Source organism: Ursus americanus, chromosome 3 (assembly GCF_024610735.1).
Source record: "Ursus americanus isolate L20-20 chromosome 3, mUrsAme1.1.p, whole genome shotgun sequence".
Lineage (NCBI taxonomy): Eukaryota > Metazoa > Chordata > Mammalia > Carnivora > Ursidae > Ursus > Ursus americanus.
In genome coordinates, this window is record NC_142129.1 from 15,261,684 (window position 1) to 15,274,248 (window position 12,565).

At 36.3% G+C, this 12,565-nt stretch overlaps 1 protein-coding gene across 2 annotated transcripts in view; it reads right to left on the minus strand.

The window, feature by feature from the left end:
• TRIM24 (tripartite motif containing 24) overlaps positions 1–12,565 on the minus strand; it is a 92,277-nt gene that overhangs the window by 1,495 nt on the left and 78,217 nt on the right. For both annotated transcript variants that reach the window (XM_045792568.2, XM_045792567.2), the window contains exons 11-18: positions 11,124–11,297; positions 8,852–8,987; positions 7,299–7,371; positions 6,039–6,207; positions 3,443–3,771; positions 2,522–2,654; positions 1,439–1,513; positions 262–411 (exon numbers count right to left, since the gene is read on the minus strand). In XM_045792568.2, the coding sequence (XP_045648524.1) occupies positions 262–411; positions 1,439–1,513; positions 2,522–2,654; positions 3,443–3,771; positions 6,039–6,207; positions 7,299–7,371; positions 8,852–8,987; positions 11,124–11,297 (1,239 nt within the window). The remainder of the gene's footprint in view (positions 1–261; positions 412–1,438; positions 1,514–2,521; positions 2,655–3,442; positions 3,772–6,038; positions 6,208–7,298; positions 7,372–8,851; positions 8,988–11,123; positions 11,298–12,565) is intronic.

Sequence of the window (12,565 nt, forward strand, 5' to 3'; positions counted from 1 at the left end):
AATGACAAAGGATGCTTCTAGATAAAAATATTTTCTAAAATTGTTTTCAAGTTGTCAGCATTTCCACTTATCATATAATAAACCTTTGAATAGGAATGTGGATACAATCTTTTTAATTACCTTTCATTCCCTGACAAACTTGCAACTTCTAGAAATTTATGCTATCATAGATTTTCATCTCTTTTGTTGATAAAGTGTTTGGTTTAATATTACTTTCCCATTGCTGTTTTTTTCTCTCTTTTTTTTGCTTTTTCCTCTTACCTCATTGAATTCAGCACAGTTTTGAAAGATCAGTCTAAAATCAGCGACAAAATCTTCAGGCTTTGTGTACATGGAATAATCTTCTTGTAGTCTCTTCTTGATAGTTGACAAGTCCATTGGATTTTTTATTATTCTGTAATAATCAGGCACCTTTCAAAATAAATGAGATGCTATAATAAAAATGACTAAATTCTACCTGTCCTAAATAAATTCTACAAGCAGGATAATAAAATTCAGATTGTTCTCACTGCTTTTCCGTGTACTATTTTGTTATTGATAAAGAAACCTACAGCAAACCTGTGGTACACACACACACACACCTACCTTCCTCTATTGTTACAAGTTTACTTAATACTTGAAGTCTGTACCTATATAAATCAAAATATGTACAAAGAATTTCAGGAGTCTTTATCTCAAATTATAAGTTTTTCCCCAATAGCTTAGGATATATGCCTAAAGTCTCCTGAGAGAGAAACAATTAATAGAAATCATTCCAGAGAATAGTACGTAAAATACATGAGATGAGAAGAATATATGAGAAATGAATACAAGTTTGGGGCCAATTTGTGAACATCAAAGTGTATTCAAGATCAAAGCATTCCATTGGTGTAAATAAAGCTTTAAGATTTGATTTAGATATAGGAAACTGACTATTAAAGAATGGTAGAGAAACTACATTCTCATAAATCAAGTTTAAAAAAATCATCCCGTGTGGGGCGCCTGGGTGGCTGGGTGAGTTGCGTGTCCAACTCTTGATTTTGGCTCAGGTCATGATCTCAGGGTCATGAGACTGAGCCCTGCACCAGGCATGAAGTCTGGTTAAGATTCTCTATACCAGGGACGCCTGGGTAGCGCAGTTGTTAAGCGTCTGCCTTCGGCTCAGGGCGTGATCCCGGCGTTATGGGATCGAGCCCCACATCAGGCTCCTCCGCTGGAAGCCTGCTTCTTCCTCTCCCACTCCCCCTGCTTGTGTTCCCTCTCTCGCTGGCTGTCTCTGTCAAATAAATAAATAAAATCTTTAAAAAAAAAAAAAAAGATTCTCTATACCACCTCCTAACCCCTACTTGTCATGCTCTAAAAAACAACAAAAATCATCCTACTACGTAAAAATGCAATGTTAAAATGTTAAATGATGTTAAATGTTAATGTTAAATGTTAAAATGATGTTAATACTTACAGTTAGAGGAACTGGATCTTGAAAAGCCAGGCTCATTTCATGGCAGTAAAGAAATAAAAGTAGGCGTTCACACTTCTAAGCAAAAAAATAAATAAAAATATTAATAAGGTAATGAAGTCACAGCTTATTTTTAATACCAATGTCAAAGGTCTCAAAATACAATAAAAATTAAAACCAGATGAATACCAGAAAAATATCAATACTTAAGAGTTTTGATCTCTTCAGTCACTTACTGGTCACATGGGGGGTATGTGATATATGAGAGCAGTTCTTACAGGAACAAAAAGCAGTATCATGAGAAACCTATCTGAAGCTCTTTAAAAACAAATTTCCACTTATCTCTCCAATTTACATATTGGATTATTAATAGTCAACGAAGAAGAGTATATGTATGTTAAGAGATCCAGAGAGGGACCCATTTCTATGGTGTGTCCAGTCCTCAGGCTGCCTCTCTGAATGCACATGGTGCGATCCATGCATTTGGCTACTTCTCTGCTGAGGGGTTGTGTAGCACTGGCAGTGTGTGTTTTGGCCCCCTCTTGCACAGTAACTTTCATACTGATTGTTTTAATAATTTAGCAAAGAACTTCTTTACTACTAAAGAAGTGTTGACGTAGTAGCTTTAAATGTCAATTACAGTTAACTTTATTAGCTGGCTTTGAGGTATAAACCCAGTACCATCTGGTAAAAGAATGGAATTATTTCCAGAAAAATAGAAAAGCCCATCTCTTTGGTGACAGTTCTCAACAAATTAGCAAGAAAACTTATTTACAGTAGAAATAAAACAAATTTACTAAAGATAGACTAAAATTCTAGACCACATAGAGGATACATGTTTCACCTCGTTCAAGTACAGTCCTTTAAAGCTTCTAGAAAATGTATAGACAGTACTGTGATTTTTTTTTTAACCAAAAAAGTTACAAGTTATAGTATTTAAGATTCCTATACTCTTGTGGAAAAACTAAAGAAAAAAGAGGTCAGTATAAAGTTTGATTAATGAAAGGCACGCCTATATTACAATAATACCCATTTAACAAAAAAAACCCTAACAGTCTAGGTTAGAAATGTTCAAAAAAAACTTACCCTTTTATCTATTGGTGTTAATTTAACAAGGCCTTCGGTTTTCTTTTTTTCTGAGTTGTGACTGGGAGCATCACAATCATACTCAACTTCTGGTTTAGATAAGTCTCTGCAGAAAGTGCAAATCCATTCTCCGCTGTTGGGGGATAAAGTATTTCTGAATTCCTAATGCATTGTTTCTCTCTTCGCTGAACATCTCCCTCTCCCACCTCCTCCACTCCATCTATCATAGAGATCTGTTTGGCATGAATTTTAATCACTGAGGATTTACTGCATGCGTAACTACTTGTACACGGCACCACGCTGGGAGAGCTTAACAGCAGGAATACAACGCGAGGGTCAAAGTGGTAAATATTAGTCCAAAGAGGCATGAAACGCATATGCGAAATAAACACTTAAACACACAAATTAATTTATGGCAGATGTGAGGCAAAACTGGCATTTTCCCCAAAATGATTCACGAAAAAGAAATGCTCTTGGTACTATTCTTGCAACTTTAAATGTGAAATTAAAATGTAAAAAGTATAGCTTTTGAAGAACTAAAGAGATCAACCCAATGGCTGCTGTTCAGCGACAGCGGCATCTCACAGGGTTGGTTTGAAAATGGACTTGAGATATTTGTAAATGATACAGTTCAGTGCCTAGCAAACAGGATGCAATAACTGTGGCAATTATTATGCATAAGGATCACTGTTCTTTGGGGTAGCTGGCTATTTTTTTTTTCTTCTCTCTTTAACAGACTAGGTTTTTGAGAGATGTGCACGGAATGGGAAGCAGTCTTAAAAACCCTATGTTGAAGGTTTTGGAGTATGCACTTGTGCAAAGTGGACTTTTTTTTATGTTTCTAAGGTTTTATGTTACAGTGATCAGTGATTGTTATTTATAGTGAAAGAATGTGGGAAAGGGAAGCAAGGACCATCTTACCTTGGAAAATTTGCCAAAGTGGGCACATGACAAGAAAGATGAAATACTTTGGGACACTTCTCACAGCACAGGAGTTCCCCTCCATTCTGACAAACTGCACACCAGTCCTCGTTGGGGTCATCCTCTTTCCTGGTCTCTCCGACATGAAGGGGTGACTTCTGGGAGGCAGCTAGCCAGTCCGACTTTCCATTTGAGGAACTTTCCTGGTGAAGCCCAGGTTGATCTCCTGTGCTATCAGGGGCATCTGACCTTAGCACAGACTCCTCAGAGGCAGAGCTCTGACTGCTATTTAAGAGCAGGGAGGTGAGTATGCTTCTTGGATAGTTGGTCTGCAATGGAAAGAAGTTAAGTATGTGTTATTTCTCAAAACTGATATTCTTTATTTGTGCTATTGCAATTTTGGACTGTAGACTCCTCTCTCACAGGCACCTGGTTACTTCAAAAGGGTCTGTGAATATGTAAGAGAACAAGAGGTTTACTGCTGTTTAAGAGACCCCAGTGGTAAAGAAGACATGAACCTCTACTAAAAACTATCATCGAAACAGACAATCAGCAGAAAGGGAGTGTGGATAATATAAGATAAATCTTTTTATTTGCTGACAGCTACAGAAATGGGAGAATAGGTGGGCAGTGGAGAATCAACCATATGAATTGTAAATACACTGAGCTATTAGTTCAAATTATACTCAGACACAAACTATGCCTACTGTTGAATTTTTATCATTCATAGAAAAGTATAGTGCTTTAAATCCTAGAATTTCACTTCTGCAGGAGCCATTAATAACTTCAAGATGAACCTAAATTTTATGTTGGGGCCTAGGGTAGAAAAAATTTTAGATCAATGACAAAATCCGTTATCTCCTTTAAACTTTAAAAAAAATTTTCAAAGTAATAAATGTAGATTTAGTTAAAAGCATGATTATATAATCTCATTCCTTGGAGTAAATTATTTTCAAATTATTTAACTTTTTCTTTTGCTATTCATTTTTAAATGATACTCTTATGCTGTAATTTCTGACTTTCAATTTTATTTATTTTTAAAGTTTTTATTTTTTAAAAGATATTATTTATTTATGTGAGATAGAGAGAGAGAGCACAAGTGCGGAGGAGGATCAGAGGGAGAGGGAGAAGCAGCCTGAGCAGGAAGCCCAATGCAGGGCTGGATCCCAAGGACCCTGAGATCATGACCCGAGCCGAAGGCATAGGCTTAACCACCTAAGCCACCGAAGCTCCCCAGATTTTCAATTTTAAACATATTTTCAGTTTTAAATATATGTATATATATTCCTCAGTATGGAAGATTAGATTTTTCCTTCCTGCCTCTCCATCCTCTCCCCACACACACACGCCATTCATGCCACCCTCTTAATGCTTTATTAAGCACTGATTTATTTATCTTTTATTTACTTTTTTAAGTTGTTAGGTACCAGTATAACTTTATGGCCAACATCTATTCCAAGTCAGTATCACTGCTGCACTGGTTAAGTATCCTGAAAAATCAATTTTTGGTTAAATCCGTACAGGTTATATCCTGATTACATCTAGATTTTAGTTAAATTTGTGTAATACAGGTGTGTGTTTGTATCATTAGGACTATAAATATTGTTCTTTACATAACCACAGAATGTACTGTGACTACACTGCCTTTTTTGTCTTTCTGTTTTTACTATGATTCAATTCTTTCTCCCTCCCTTTCTTTCTTTCATTTGCTTACTTTTCTAGGTCACTATCTCTAAAGTCACTCTCACAACCTCCAGTAGGGTAATAAAATGCTTCTTAATACTGCCAAACATATTTTTGCCCTTACATATATCCCCACGGAGTCTTCCGTCCTCTGCTACGTGGTGTACTAGAGAAGTTGTTGTACTGGGAACTACTCTTTTCTGTGTTAGATCCCATTTCTGAGATCTTATGCCTTCTTGGTTCACTCCATTTTTGATGAAGCATATTCTCAAATATCTGAGAATGAGTGCATGAGAATTAAAATTCCTGAGACCCTGCATGCATGTCTGAAATGCTTAATCTTTACACATGATTGATCATTTGCCTGGGTACAGAATTCTGGCTATAAAATATTTTTCCCTCACAATTTTGGTATTTCCCTACTATCTTTCAGAATCAAGTTTCCCTTTTGAGGACTTGGTGCCATTATGATGTCTGATCCTTTGTATAAGGTGTATTTTTTTCCATTTGGAAGCTTTTAGAATCTTGGTATCCTGAAACCGATGATAGTATAACTTAAGTCCTTTTTTCATTTAATGTTCTGGTACTTGGTGGGCCCTTTCAACTCAGATGCTCATGCTTTTCAGTTATAGTAAGTTTCCTTGTATTATTTTTTGGGCAATTATCTTCCATGTGTTTTACTCAAATGCCCAACCTCCTTATTTGAGCCCCTTATTTTTCAAACTCTTCTCCCTGTTTTCCATCCATCTTTTTCTTTTAATTTACTGAGAGATTTCCTCAACTTTTTCAACTTTGAAGTTGACTATTTCCTGGTTTTCAAATATAACATTTTTAACCTCCTATCTGCTATTTTAAAGTTTCTTTCATCCTATCCCCCAAATAGGCACAGTATCCCCCAAATTAATATAATTACATTTTGAGGCCTAGATTCTTCATCTGATTCTTGTTTCACTATAACAACAGGAAAATCATAATTTTCAGGTGGTCCACTGTTTTCCTGTTTTATTCGGATTGGCTCCAACATGACCACTGGGACTTTGTGTGTAGAATCAGCTCCTGCTGGCTTGCTGGAAGAGCCAGAGCTATAAGAAAGGGAAAAAAAAAAAATCAAAGAATTCTACCTAAAGTATCTCAAGACAAAGTGTAACAACAGCTTTCAGGAATAATGCTGTATCTTCACAGCAATGGTCACTATGCTCCCTTATCAATAAATGATACATAACCAAAGTGCAACTGCTACACCTAAAACAGCTTCGTGTATAAAAAATGCTTTTCATATTAGCCTATCTAAATAGCTACATTATACTTCTAGAAAGACATCTAAATAAAAACCTGAGTTAAAAGAAAACTGACTTCAATATTCTGAGGCTCTACGACGGAGCAGCCAGATTCAATATCTTAGAACTAGCATATTCTCTTTAGGCTTTCCCATTTCCTTCTCCAGTCAGTGACAAAGAGACTCTGGGCTCACATTAACGATTTACTGTCACAAAGCGTGAAGACAATTAACTAGAGACACAAGTTATTGGTGTTCTGCTATTTAAAAGTGTAGTGGGACAAAACCTTTTACAGAGAGCCACTATGTTCTCATAGGATTAAAGGCAACCTTTTTCTCTTCAGAGAATGCTTCTTCCATATGATTAGGCAAGTTAAGAACTGGGTTCATTATCTAGGAGAAATTTGCAAGCCTAAGAAGTAGACGAGCAAAGCAGTAAGCTAAGACAGAATTTCAACTACTATGAGTTTATTTATTTTAAAGCAGAATTAATGTTTGGCCATTAAAAAAGTCAGAGAACACTGAAGTTTGAATAAAGTTATTATTTCTCCCCCCCCAGCTTGTATTTGTACATATTCCTATATAGTACAGTATGTGATATCTGCTTCATTTAAATTTTCCTTGCTATTAGGCTAAAGTCAAATGTATTTTCTTATTTTCAACATATTACCTCCCCACCCCAATTTCTGTATCTTTAAAAGACAAAACTGCAATTTATTTACTTGACCCATTAGTTTATCAAATTAATATATAATAATTATTAACATTTTAATTTAAAAGTTAAAAATAAAGGAAGTTGTTCAAAATGTATTGAGTACCAAGAGCATACTGGAGCATTGTCAAGAGAAATCTAATCAGAGATTGTATATATGAGAGAATAAGCTTAAGTCAGTTTACCTTCCTCGGCTCCCAACGCTGGAGGCACTAGGTGAACGTATTGGGGGGTGTACACTAGTCATAGTAACAGGTCCTGAAGAGGAGGAAATCATTCACATTCATAAAATGAATAATTATGTATTAAATTCCTACTGAATGTGCTCACTTAATACTACCTTGAAACTAGAACACAATGAAATTATATAAAACAATAAGCAGTTGTTGGGACTCCAGCAAAGTCTAGTAACTCCCTTAGACTAGCAGGGGTACTCAACCTCAGTACTGCTGGCATTTTAGGCTAGGTAATTCTTTGTTGGGGGCGGGGGGCTGTCTTTGCATTGTTAAGATGTTTAGCAGCGTCCCTGGCCTCTACTAGTTATTAGATGTTATCCCTCCATATTTCCCACGCAGGGTGTGACAATCAAAAAGGTTTCCAAACACTGTCAAATGTCCAATGTTAAAGTAACCAGGGTAAAATCTCAGTGAGGACACTAGCATCAGTGAAAGCTACAGAAGACAATAAAAAGTGATAAGTGCTGATATAAAAGCAGTCCAAGAAAGCAAGCCGCACAGACCAATGAATGCAGATACTGAAACAAATATTCTACTAGGCAATGTATTTAAGATCCTCTGTCCAATGCCTAACAAAGAGTCAGCAATGGATAAATGTCAGCTTTAGTGATACTGTAAAAATGGTTTCCAGAAATGTTTGTCAACTTATACTCCTGCCAGCTATGTATCAGAGTACTTCTCTTATCACATTCTTGTCAATGAGTATTTTCACTATTTAAGTCTTTGCTAATTCAACAGTTATAAATTATATCTTGTTTTGATATTTTTAATGACCACTAGTGAGACTGAATCCCCCAAGTTACTGGCCATTTGTATTTCCACTTCAGGGACTTATTTACTCATGCCCTTTGGCAATACTGAGTACTCTCCTTATTTATTTGTACAAACTTGTTTTATAATTAAACAGTTTCTCTGCCATATTTTGTCAACAGTGTTCTTCCAGTTTGTTTGTATTTCAAGTTTGTTTATGTTTTAAATAAGCGTCTCCTTTTAAGTTGTGTAACTGCCTGATTACATCTGTGTGACTGGTGAATGACTTAAGAAATTCTCCTCCTTCCGTATTTTGTTCTAAGGCACCTATTTTGTCCAGGTCTCTGGGAGTAGGTAGTAGAGTGCTTCTCTCTTAAAGGAAATGAGTAGGTATGTTAAAACTTTTCAAACATTAATACCAAACAAAACCACCAAGAAGTGACTGACACTGATAAACTTTGACCCTAAGCAACTTACATCCCAAAAGAGACCACGACACAGGCAAACTCATCAAAAAGAGAATGTATAATACTAATTTCCTCCTGGGAATGCTCTAATGCCTGTAAGCTTTATTGAAATTGAAAAGGTACAGAGGTTAACCTTTGCTTCCCACGTTGAAAGTATACTAATTGTAAATAGTGCCAAAAACTCAGATTCATTTTAATCTTACAATGAAAAGGGGCGGGGGGAGTCATTACAAGCAGAGTAAAAAATGGGACAACACTCACAAAATCAAAAGAAGCCCACTTTACCTGCAAGGCCTGGAGATGGCACTGATGAATTTGGTGACTGGACGGTTCTGTTTGAGGGTGGTCTTGGCTGGCCATGATCTATACTAGTATCTTTCCTCACAATATTGTCCAGCATAATAGTACTTGAACAGTCAATCTTATAAGAAAAGAAATTATTTCATGGCATCCTGACTTTACAAGTTAACAGCTACTTTAAATTTAATAGAAAACTTTTAGTAGTTTAATTACTATCAAATAATAAAATATGCAAATATCCTAATTGAGGAGTTCTGATGCATATTTTCCCCATAAACATTCTTGAAAAAGGCTTTCATTCTTCTTAACGTTCCATCTTGGTAAATATGCTGAGGACATACTATTTCAGAAGTAATGAGCAAGGATAAAGGAGTATCATATGTTATTCACAGCCGTAAAAATTGAAACAAAAAAAATACTTATTTAAAAATAACAAAAGGTAGCCAATAAAAAAAAAGTTGATGAGAAAAACAGCACAGTTTCACATTTTAGCAAACCTCTTTAGTGTCTGGTTTACTAACAGCCAACTGAATTCTTATATCTGCTTCTGCACACAATCTGTTGTGACGTGTGGTTTTGGTTGAAGAATATGAAGAAAATCTGGCCTTACAAAGGAAGGACCTTGTGGAGCCTCTGACCCCCATGTCTTTGGTTCACACTGAGAACTGGTGCTCTGGTATGCACTACATAGATCAAGTAGGCCTACACATATCACATTTCTAGAACACTTAACCTCACTTAAGTACATTACTACTATTTGGTAGGAGGAATGGATTCTTTCTAGATTCTTACTTTAATGTAACCGGTATAAAGGAAACACTTCTTTCTTAATTGACTGCTTGGCTAAAATACTGATAAATTGCTACTGAATAAGACTTTAATTCTTTAGAAGCAAATACCTTTCATGCTTAAATAGACCATTTATTTCCCCAAAATGTCTTTGTGATTAAAATCAAGTTCAATTCTCTAACATAGTTCCAGCCTTTCTCAACCAGGATTCTACAAGAAACGTAAGTCCTACTGTCCAGGGCACAGACTGTGTATGATGAGTTTACTTTTCAAGTCTCCATCTAGAATGGTGCTAGTTATGAACCATCTTTGAGGGGACTGAGAAAATGGTCACTCAAATCAGCTTCTTTATTCTATGGTTCAGATAAAGAATTCCAGTTGAGCGAGGCTGGGAGACAAAGGGTCACCTGTATCTGAGGACTGCACGGAAAACAGAAGGACAATTCTATTTCTGTGGGTCCTCTTTAGGGTAGGGGGTAAGTACACAGGGTCATTTATGTTTAATATTCTTTTAGCAATACCTTGGCCAATACTTTTCAGTGTAAAACACACTGGAATGTGACTGGATCTACTGGATCTTAGTGTAAGAAAAGTTATTTACATTGCAAGGTAATCCTGAAAGCTAAAATAAAATTACAGGAATGAGACAAAAGAAGTTTTCCTATATACTATCTATGTATGAAAAATACATGTACTTTTACCTATTTAAAGTATATGCAATTATTTTAAAAATTAACTCTGGTAACGTTAACGATGCAACTATTAGGAAATATTAGTTGATTTTAGTGACTTGAAAAACCAAATAAATGAAAATTTAAAAAATTATTTTACGATCTGACAAGGTATTTCTTATCAGTTTTTAATGTTTGTGTCACAATTACCTAACCTTATAGGGTAAGATAAGGTGAAATAAGTATCAACTTATACTTGGAAGTCTGTCTATAGAATGTTGTGTTTTCTGCCTCTGGAAAAGATTTTTTAAAAAGTCATATTGACAAAGATAGCAAGTACATGTATTTAATTAAAATATAAAATAAATCAGATATAATTCTGCACTGGCCAGTATGATCTGGGAGAAAATGTTTTCATTTCCATTGTTAAACTTGTCTCCACCTCTTCTAATGCCTTCGATTCTAGTCTCCCTCCACCAATCTTATTCTAATATAGCACATTCCAGCAAATAACCTTTCCAGTACCTTTTCCCAGATCCTTACTTCCCTTCTTTCCCTAGTCCATCACTATAATTATTCATTTACAGACACCTTCAACTGCAGTGCTGTGAAAGATGTTCTATAGTATAAGTGCTTAGCATCTTTTTATTTTTCCTGCTGTTATATTTCTAAAGAATAAAAATAACTTCTAAAACCAAACACACAACCTATAATCTGACTAACTCAAGCCTTTTACCAGACCTAAGTTCACTTAAAATTTTCCAAACATTCTTAGTATAAATTTTGTGTATACTTACATCTGGAAGAGAAGGAAGATTATAAGAACCTCCCACCGGTGAGCTCAAATCAATCATAGGTGAACCGAAAGCCTTTGCATCATATCCTGCTGCACTAGTAATGGTAGGACTAGAAGGAGTAGAGGATGTGCTGTTGGCAGTTGATGCGGCAGCCTGCCCACTGCTGATCTGCCACTACGGTAACAAGAGAGGAGAAAGGTTGTCCATCAGCAGGCCAAACATAAAATGTCCAACTAATCCCTGTTCCTTTGTCACAAAACAAAGTAGAAGACACGTTCTGCTATGTGAATTCAACTATAATTTGAATTGAAAGGCGGGGGGGGGGGGGAAGGAGATGGACAGGCATATATAGTTTTCATTAATCCTGTCCAAAAATAAAAAATAAAAAGCACTGATTTTTTTAACCAGAAAACAGTATGCACCAGAAAAACCTTAAGACCCCATCTTGGAAAGCTTATATATACTGGAAAAGAAATATACACACAGACAGCAACTTTGAGGTAAAGATGGGGGGCTAAACACCACATTTTCTTCTGTCCCTACCCAAGACATCTGAAACTAAAGTAATAGTTAAGGGGAATTTTTTAAAAAGGCTTTTGACTCAAAGAACATAGGAAAGAAGACAGAAATCCCATTGTGGAAGCTGGAGAGAAGCTGGACAAACAGCAAACCACTTGGTCAATTTGATAAAGCTGAAACCTAAGCTGGCCGTGGGGAAAACAGAGAAGCAAGTCAACATATATTGCAGAACCCCAAAGGCTTGGAAATTAGAAGCATGAGTGGTGAATCTGGGGCTGAAAACAGGACAATCTGTTGAGAGTCTGTTTAAGGAGCACTGAAGCTCCTGTTTCTTTCCTACTTTACCTGTAGTTACCCCAAGATAATATGGACTTCCTCCTTCTCCACAGATGAAGGCTGGAAGGTTATTCTCTAAAACAGGTAAAACAGTGTCATTTGACTGACAGGCACCAGGTTCAGCAGAAGGCAGAAAAGTACTGCACTGAGAATGAACATTAAGAAACCATACTCACACTGAATGCTGAGCTTCCCTCACACTCTGAGACTGCCCCCCCACCACTCTTCTGAACCACGCTGGCTTCAAGGAGCGGCCAGGCCCCGCATTTTAGGCACAGGGCAGGAAGATCCTCTGGGAACTGGACCAGCCTAAGAAGACTTAAAGATGGCAACACTAGGAATTCTCCCAATAAATCTGCCTCACAGCCTTAAATCTAGCATGAAATCTCCATCATCAAACATTAGCTCCAGACGAAGGCTTTCAGGATTTTTTTTTAAACTCACTTCTTATATATGAACCGATAATTAAACCTCAACAAGCATCTGAGGAAAGTCTTCGTCATTTATGCTAAAAAAGCTGAGATAAATACATTAACTAAGAGAATACTAGGAATGAGAAGTACAGAGATGAACCATGATGCTCTCTA